General features: G+C 55.5%; 1 protein-coding gene across 1 annotated transcript in view; it reads right to left on the bottom strand.

Annotated features, from left to right (window-relative positions):
* The window catches only part of eif2ak4 (eukaryotic translation initiation factor 2 alpha kinase 4), a gene marked incomplete at its 5' end in the record, with an annotated part of 140520 nt that overhangs the window by 36860 nt on the left and 93660 nt on the right, over nucleotides 1-10000 (bottom strand). Inside the window, 2 exons of the mRNA XM_079833966.1 lie at nucleotides 5857-5960; nucleotides 8983-9041. Of these exons, the coding sequence (XP_079690092.1) occupies nucleotides 5857-5960; nucleotides 8983-9041 (163 nt within the window). The remainder of the gene's footprint in view (nucleotides 1-5856; nucleotides 5961-8982; nucleotides 9042-10000) is intronic.

Genomic DNA, 10000 nt, shown 5'->3' with positions numbered 1-10000 from the left:
TCTATCAAAAGTGGAGAACCGGCCACAGGGTCATGGAGGACCAGTGGAGAACCGGCCACAGGGTCATGGAGGACCAGTGGAGAACCGGCCACAGGGTCATGGAGGACCAGTGGAGAACCGGCCACAGGGTCATGAAGGACCAGTGGAGAACCGGCCACAGGGTCATGAAGGACCAGTGGAGAACCGGCCACAGGGTCATGAAGGACCAGTGGAGAACCGGCCACAGGGTCATGAAGGACCAGTGGAGAACCGGCCACAGGGTCATGAAGGACCAGTGGAGAACCGGCCACAGGGTAATGGAGGACCAGTGGAGAACCGGCCACAGGGTAATGGAGGACCAGTGGAGAACCGGCCACAGGGTCATGAAGGACCAGTGGAGAACCGGCCACAGGGTCATGAAGGACCAGTGGAGAACCGGCCACAGGGTAATGGAGGACCAGTGGAGAACCGGCCACAGGGTCATGAAGGACCAGTGGAGAACCGGCCACAGGGTCATGAAGGACCAGTGGAGAACCGGCCACAGGGTCATGAAGGACCAGTGGAGAACCGGCCACAGGGTCATGGAGGACCAGTGGAGAACCGGCCACAGGGTAATGGAGGACCAGTGGAGAACCGGCCACAGGGTAATGGAGGACCAGTGGAGAACCGGCCACAGGGTCATGAAGGACCAGTGGAGAACCGGCCACAGGGTCATGAAGGACCAGTGGAGAACCGGCCACAGGGTCATGAAGGACCAGTGGAGAACCGGCCACAGGGTCATGAAGGACCAGTGGAGAACCGGCCACAGGGTCATGAAGGACCAGTGGAGAACCGGCCACAGGGTCATGGAGGACCAGTGGAGAACCGGCCACAGGGTCATGGAGGACCAGTGGAGAACCGGCCACAGGGTCATGAAGGACCAGTGGAGAACCGGCCACAGGGTAATGGAGGACCAGTGGAGAACCGGCCACAGGGTAATGGAGGACCAGTGGAGAACCGGCCACAGGGTCATGAAGGACCAGTGGAGAACCGGCCACAGGGTCATGAAGGACCAGTGGAGAACCGGCCACAGGGTAATGGAGGACCAGTGGAGAACCGGCCACAGGGTCATGAAGGACCAGTGGAGAACCGGCCACAGGGTCATGAAGGACCAGTGGAGAACCGGCCACAGGGTCATGAAGGACCAGTGGAGAACCGGCCACAGGGTCATGAAGGACCAGTGGAGAACCGGCCACAGGGTCATGAAGGACCAGTGGAGAACCGGCCACAGGGTAATGGAGGACCAGTGGAGAACCGGCCACAGGGTAATGGAGGACCAGTGGAGAACCGGCCACAGGGTCATGAAGGACCAGTGGAGAACCGGCCACAGGGTCATGAAGGACCAGTGGAGAACCGGCCACAGGGTAATGGAGGACCAGTGGAGAACCGGCCACAGGGTCATGAAGGACCAGTGGAGAACCGGCCACAGGGTCATGAAGGACCAGTGGAGAACCGGCCACAGGGTCATGAAGGACCAGTGGAGAACCGGCCACAGGGTCATGAAGGACCAGTGGAGAACCAGCCACAGGGTCATGAAGGACCAGTGGAGAACCAGCCACAGGGTAATGGAGGACCAGTGGAGAACCGGCCACAGGGTCATGAAGGACCAGTGGAGAACCAGCCACAGGGTCATGGAGGACCAGTGGAGAACCGGCCACAGGGTCATGGAGGACCAGTGGAGAACCGGCCACAGGGTCATGAAGGACCAGTGGAGAACCGGCCACAGGGTCATGAAGGACCAGTGGAGAACCGGCCACAGGGTCATGGAGGACCAGTGGAGAACCGGCCACAGGGTCATGGAGAACCGGCCACAGGGTCATGGAGGACCAGTGGAGAACCGGCCACAGGGTCATGAAGGACCAGTGGAGAACCGGCCACAGGGTCATGGAGGACCAGTGGAGAACCGGCCACAGGGTCATGAAGGACCAGTGGAGAACCGGCCACAGGGTCATGGAGGACCAGTGGAGAACCGGCCACAGGGTCATGGAGAACCGGCCACAGGGTCATGGAGGACCAGTGGAGAACCAGCCACAGGGTCATGGAGGACCAGTGGAGAACCGGCCACAGGGTAATGGAGGACCAGTGTAGAACCGGCCACAGGGTCATGAAGGACCAGTGGAGAACCGGCCACAGGGTCATGGAGGACCAGTGGAGAACCGGCCACAGGGTCATAAAGGACCAGTGGAGAACCGGCCACAGGGTCATGAAGGACCAGTGGAGAACCGGCCACAGGGTCATGGAGGACCAGTGGAGAACCGGCCACAGGGTCATGGAGGACCAGTGGAGAACCGGCCACAGGGTCATGAAGGACCAGTGGAGAACCGGCCACAGGGTCATGAAGGACCAGTGGAGAACCGGCCACAGGGTAATGGAGGACCAGTGGAGAACCGGCCACAGGGTCATGGAGGACCAGTGGAGAACCGGCCACAGGGTCATGGAGGACCAGTGGAGAACCGGCCACAGGGTCATGGAGGACCAGTGGAGAACCGGCCACAGGGTCATGGAGGACCAGTGGAGAACCGGCCACAGGGTAATGGAGGACCAGTGGAGAACCGGCCACAGGGTCATGGAGGACCAGTGGAGAACCGGCCACAGGGTAATGGAGGACCAGTGGAGAACCGGCCACAGGGTAATGGAGGATCAGTGGAGAACCGGCCACAGGGTCATGGAGGACCAGTGGAGAACCGGCCACAGGGTCATGAAGGACCAGTGGAGAACCGGCCACAGGGTCATGAAGGACCAGTGGAGAACCGGCCACAGGGTAATGGAGGACCAGTGGAGAACCGGCCACAGGGTCATGGAGGACCAGTGGAGAACCGGCCACAGGGTCATAAAGGACCAGTGGAGAACCGGCCACAGGGTCATGAAGGACCAGTGGAGAACCGGCCACAGGGTCATGAAGGACCAGTGGAGAACCGGCCACAGGGTCATGAAGGACCAGTGGAGAACCGGCCACAGGGTAATGGAGGACCAGTGGAGAACCGGCCACAGGGTCATGGAGGACCAGTGGAGAACCGGCCACAGGGTAATGGAGGACCAGTGGAGAACCGGCCACAGGGTCATGAAGGACCAGTGGAGAACCGGCCACAGGGTCATGGAGGACCAGTGGAGAACCGGCCACAGGGTCATAAAGGACCAGTGGAGAACCGGCCACAGGGTCATGAAGGACCAGTGGAGAACCGGCCACAGGGTCACGGAGGACCAGTGGAGAACCGGCCACAGGGTCATGGAGGACCAGTGGAGAACCGGCCACAGGGTCATGGAGGACCAGTGGAGAACCGGTCACAGGGTCATGGAGGACCAGTGGAGAACCGGCCACAGGGTCATGGAGGACCAGTGGAGAACCGGTCACAGGGTCATGGAGGACCAGTGGAGAACCAGCCACAGGGTCATGGAGGACCAGTGGAGAACCGGCCACAGGGTCATGAGGAACCAGTGGAGAACCGGCCACAGGGTCATGGAGGACCAGTGGAGAACCGGTCACAGGGTCATGGAGGACCAGTGGAGAACCGGCCACAGGGTCATGGAGGACCAGTGGAGAACCGGTCACAGGGTCATGGAGGACCAGTGGAGAACCAGCCACAGGGTCATGGAGGACCAGTGGAGAACCGGCCACAGGGTCATGAGGAACCAGTGGAGAACCGGCCACAGGGTCATGGAGGACCAGTGGAGAACCGGCCACAGGGTCATGAAGGACCAGTGGAGAACCGGCCACAGGGTCATGGAGGACCAGTGGAGAACCGGTCACAGGGTCATGGAGGACCAGTGGAGAACCAGCCACAGGGTCATGGAGGACCAGTGGAGAACCGGCCACAGGGTCATGAAGGACCAGTGGAGAACCGGCCACAGGGTCATGGAGGACCAGTGGAGAACCGGCCACAGGGTCATGGAGGACCAGTGGAGAACCAGCCACAGGGTCATGAAGGACCAGTGGAGAACCGGCCACAGGGTCATGGAGGACCAGTGGAGAACCAGCCACAGGGTCATGGAGGACCAGTGGAGAACCGGCCACAGGGTCATGAGGAACCAGTGGAGAACCGGCCACAGGGTCATGGAGGACCAGTGGAGAACCGGCCACAGGGTCATGAAGGACCAGTGGAGAACCGGCCACAGGGTCATGAAGGACCAGTGGAGAACCGGCCACAGGGTCATGAAGGACCAGTGGAGAACCGGTCACAGGGTCATGGAGGACCAGTGGAGAACCGGTCACAGGGTCATGGAGGACCAGTGGAGAACCGGCCACAGGGTCATGAAGGACCAGTGGAGAACCGGCCACAGGGTCATGGAGGACCAGTGGAGAACCGGCCACAGGGTCATGGAGGACCAGTGGAGAACCGGCCACATTATCCCTCACTCATACCCCTTTTCCACCAAGGCAGTGCTAGAGCTAGTTCAGAGCCAGAGCTAGTCCCAGTTCATGGTTGGTTCGACTGAGGAACCTTCTAAGAACCGTTTGCTTTTCCACATGCTGAGAGCCACAACAGAGCCAGGTCTTACGTCACTGTATACGTCTCATCTCTCTCAGCAACGCTAGCGAGGCAGCGGCAGTGTTGCCAAGTCTGTGGTTTTGCCGCGGGCTGTCTTTTCATGTCCGCGGGATAATGTCCGCGACCCCAATTATGTGATATTTAGCCCCGGGAATGCGAATTTTAGTAGGCAACCATGCCAAAAAACACATATTTTACCCCAAAATGTGATTTTTACCGGGGAAGCCCCCCTGGAACGCGATTGGGCTTGTTTTGAGTAGCAATTGGGCGGGTTTGTTGTGAAAACCTGGCAACCCTGGACAGCGGGAAACACACACACACACACCAGGCTTGTTCGAGATGCATCTGCGCTGCGTAGACCGATCCACGTATGACATGTATATATAAACGCATGAGTGAATCAAAAGCATAAGGAGTCGTGTGCTCTCGCTGGACTGGTTATCATACGGCGATCGGTCTCTGCACAGCACCGCTGCGAACAAGCCTTCCATCAACAATGCAAACGTTGCGTTACTATTGATTCACATGGCTTTACGATCCTACATCAGCATCAAAACACAACAAACACAGCTAATCCAACGCATTCATGTAGTTCGCCGTAATTTGTATAGACGGAGATTACAAACGAGCAGCAGCTGTTAGCTCCATTAGCTGCTATTTCAACAATGGCGGATCTCCAGTTTGTGTTGGTCTTGTTGACCCCGCCCCCAGCGCCTGATGGAATCGGTTCTTACTTCTAGCCCTGTTCTAGCCCAGCAATGTTTTGGTGCTACTTAAGAACCACTTTTCCTGGCTCGGAGCTGGGCTTTGGGTGTGGAAACACAAAGAACTGATTTGAAACTAGGCTCTGACTCCGATCTAGCTCTAGCTCTGCTTTGGTGGAAAAGGGGTAATAATGATCTTCAGCTGGTTCATAAATTCAGCCATGTCGTCTTATTCTTGTCCGCGTTACTCTTAAGGTTACAATTTCCAAACCTTGAGTTATACTTGGGGAAATGAGCGTTAAGGGGTTTATGCAACACTTAACGCTTTTTAAGGGATTACTTAAGTAAAAAAACAGCATTTAAGGGGAATTCTAAGTGTTTATGACGTTTCACTTAAAGAAACCCTTGAGTAACACTTAAGGGTTTTTTTCTGCAACACCCTTAGGTTTAAGGGAAACATAAGGGCAAACTTAAGGGAAGATTACACTTAAAGTGCTTTATGCAACCGGACACTGATGCTCAACACACATGTATGACTGGGATTGTGGATTAATGAGAAGGCGTGTGACTGTGTCTATTCTCTACAGGCACAGGATGAGGAGGGACACGTGTTTCTCATGATGTCAGCTGTGAGATCATTGGCTGACCTGCGTCTCGTATCGCCGCCTCAAGCTGCCGGAGATCTTCTCAGGGGTCACGAGGTTCACGTTCATGGACAGGCCGGAGCTGCTCCCGTGGGACTCGGACAGACCTGCAGGACACCAAACAAACATCAGCTGGACACACTTAAGGATAACTCAACATCCCTCAAGGCTTTACACGTCATCTCTGCCAGAGCCAAGCCTTACACTGACCCTGAGTCAGACATGAGTGGCCACAGCTACACACGGGCTTCTGGGATTGGACACGGACTCTGACTTCAACTGAATCAACACTGAACCGACTCGACGCTTGAACTGAATCAACACTGAAACGACTCGACTCTGAACCGACTCTGACTTCAACTGAATCAACACTGAACCGACTCGACCCTGAACCGACTCGACCCTGAACCGACTCGACCCTGAACCGACTCGACCCTGAACGACTCGACCCTGAACCGACTCGACCCTGAACCGAACCGACTCGACCCTGAACCGACTCAACCCTGAACCGACTCGACGCTGAACCGACTCGACCGTGAACCGACTCAACCCTGAACCGACTCGACCCTGAACCGACTCGACGCTGAACCGACTCGACCCTGAACCGACTCGACGCTGAACCGACTCGACGCTGAACCGACTCGACGCTGAACCGACTCGACCCTGAACGACTCGACCCTGAACCAACTCGACCCTGAACCGACTCGACGCTGAACCGACTCGACTCTGAACCGACTCGACCGTGAACCGACTCGACGCTGAACCGACTCGACCCTGAACCGTCTCGACGCTGAACCGCCTCGACCCTGAACCGCCTCGACTCTGAACCGACTCGACTCTGAACCGACTCGACGCTGAACCGACTCGACGCTGAACCGACTCGACGCTGAACCGACTCGACGCTAAACCGACTCGACGCTGAACCGACTCGACCCTGAACCGACTCGACCCTGAACCGACTCAACGCTGAACCGACTTGACCCTGAACCGACTCGACGCTGAACCGACTCGACCGTGAACCGACTCGACCCTGAACCGACTCGACGCTGAACCGACTCGACCCTGAACCGACTCGACGCTGAACCGACTCGACGCTGAACCGACTCGACGCTGAACCGACTCGACCCTGAACGACTCGACCCTGAAACGACTCGACCCTGAACCGACTCGACTCTGAACCGACTCGACTCTGAACCGACTCGACGCTGAACCGACTCGACGCTGAACCGACTCGACGCTGAACCGACTCGACGCTAAACCGACTCGACGCTGAACCGACTCGACCCTGAACCGACTCGACCCTGAACCGACTCGACGCTGAACCGACTCGACGCTGAACCGACTCGAACCGACTCGACGCTGAACCGACTCGACGCTGAACCGACTCGACGCTGAACCGACTCTGAACCGACTCGACTCTGAACCGACTCGACCCTGAATCGACTCGACCCTGAACCGAATCGACCCTGAACCGACTCGACCCTGAACCGACTCGACCCTGAACCGACTCGACCCTGAACCGACTCGACGCTGAACCGACTCGACGCTGAACCGACTCGACGCTGAACCGACTCGACGCTGAACCGACTCGACCCTGAACCGACTCGACGCTGAACCGACTCGACGCTGAACCGACTTGACCCTGAACCGACTCGACCCTGAACCGACTCTGAACCGACTCGACGCTGAACCGACTCGACCCTGAACCGAATCGACGCTGAACCGAATCGACCCTGAACCGTCTCGACCCTGAACCGTCTCGACCCTGAACCGACTCGACCCTGAACCGACCGACTCGACCGTGAACCGACTCGACCCTGAACCGACTCGACGCTGAACCGACTCGACCGTGAACCGACTCGACCCTGAACCGACTCGACCCTGAACCGACTCGACGCTGAACCGACTCGACGCTGAACCGACTCGACCCTGACTCGACGCTGAACCGACTCAACTCTGAACCGACTCAACGCTGAACCGACTTGACGCTGAACCGACTCGACGCTGAACCGACTCGACGCTGAACCGACTCGACGCTGAACCGACTTGACCCTGAACCGACTCGACCCTGAACCGACTCGACGCTGAACCGACTCGACCCTGAACTGACTCGACGCTGAACCGACTCGACGCTGAACCGACTCAACGCTGAACCGACTCGACGCTGAACCGACCCTGAACCGACTCGACCCTGAACCGACTCAACTCTGAACCGACTCAACGCTGAACCGACTTGACGCTGAACCGACTCGACGCTGAACCGACTCGACGCTGAACCGACTCGACGCTGAACCGACTCGACCCTGAACCGACTCGACCCTGAACCGACTCAACTCTGAACCGACTCAACGCTGAACCGACTCGACGCTGAACCGACTCGACGCTGAACCGACTCGACGCTGAACCGACTCGACGCTGAACCGACTTGACCCTGAACCGACTCGACGCTGAACCGACTCGACCCTGAACTGACTCGACGCTGAACCGACTCGACGCTGAACCGACTCGACGCTGAACCGACCCTGAACCGACTCGACCCTGAACCGACTCGACCCTGAACCGAATCGACGCTGAACCGACTCGACGCTGAACCGACTCGACCCTGAACCGACTCGACCGTGAACCGACTCGACCGTGAACCGACTCAACGAATCCATGTAGATTTAATTCTGAATTGTCTTTCTACATTTCTTATATTGTCTCTGTCCTATTGTTCGTAATTTGCATCTTCCTTTTTATAATTACAAAGATACAACGATTAAATGAAATTAAACTGAAATAAGATTTTGGTCATATCAGCCCTACTTAGGAAAAAAGGAAGGAAGGAAGAAAGGATGAATGAAGGAATGAATGAACAAATGAAAGAAAGAAAGAAAGAAAGAAAGAAAGAAAGAAAGAAAGAAAGAAAGAAAGGTTATTGTTGAGCAGTGTTATTAATGTGGTTTGAAGAGCTTCTAGGATTATTAATATGGAAATGAGACGCATAATAGAGGATAATATCACTAAAGCTGAACATCAGTAATGAGGAAAACTCAAGCAGGATATGATGATGAATATGTGAATTAATAAACTGTGTTATGCTCAGTCTGAGAGCGAGTGCTGAGGAGTTGATCATGTGTGTGAGAGTACCTGAGTTTCCCAGCGACGATCCCTTGGGATTCTGGAGAGAAGCGCTCTCTGAGATCTCTCTGATGATGGACACACACACACACACACACACACACACACACACACACACACACACACACAAGAGAAGTATGAGATGATTCCATCTGGTTTAGATTCACAAGCTTGTGATTTGATTCAGTTCTGATCCTGATTCAAACTGATTCATTTGGACACACTCTCTCACACACACACCCACGAGAGAAGCATGAGACACACACACACACACACACACACACACACACACACACACACACATCTGGTTTAGATTCACAAGCTTGTGATTTGATTCAGTTCTGATCCTGATTCAAACTGAATCATTTGGGGACAAACACTCTCTCTCACACACACATACACACCCACACACACACACACACACACACACACACACGAGAGAAGCATGAGACACAGACACACACACACACACAAGAAGTATGAGATGATTCCATCTGGTTTAGATTCACAAGCTTGTGATTTGATTCAGTTCTGATCCTGATTCAAACTGATTCATTTGGACACACTCTCTCACTCTCTCACACACACACACACACACACGAGAGAAGCATGAGACACAGACAGACACACACACACACACACACACACACACACACACAAGAAGTATGAGATGATTCCATCTGGTTTAGATTCACAAGCTTGTGATTTGATTCAGTTCTTATCCTGATTCAAACTGATTCATTTGGACACTCTCTCTCTCTCTCTCTCTCTCTCTCTCTCTCACACACACACACACACACACACACACACACACACACACACACACACACACAAGAAGTATGAGATGATTCCATCTGGTTTAGATTCACAAGCTTGTGATTTGATTCAGTTCTTATCCTGATTCAAACTGATTCATTTGGACACACACTCTCTCTCTCTCTCTCTCTCTCTCTCTCTCTCTCTCTCTCTCTCTCTCTCTCTCTCTCTCTCTCTCTCTCTCTCTCTCTCTCTCACACACACACACACA

The sequence above is a fragment of the Gobio gobio genome, assembly GCF_949357685.1.
Source record: "Gobio gobio genome assembly, chromosome: 13".
Lineage (NCBI taxonomy): Eukaryota > Metazoa > Chordata > Actinopteri > Cypriniformes > Gobionidae > Gobio > Gobio gobio.
The sequence above is the reverse complement of the archived record's forward strand: the minus strand, read 5'-3'. Positions and strand labels throughout refer to the sequence as shown.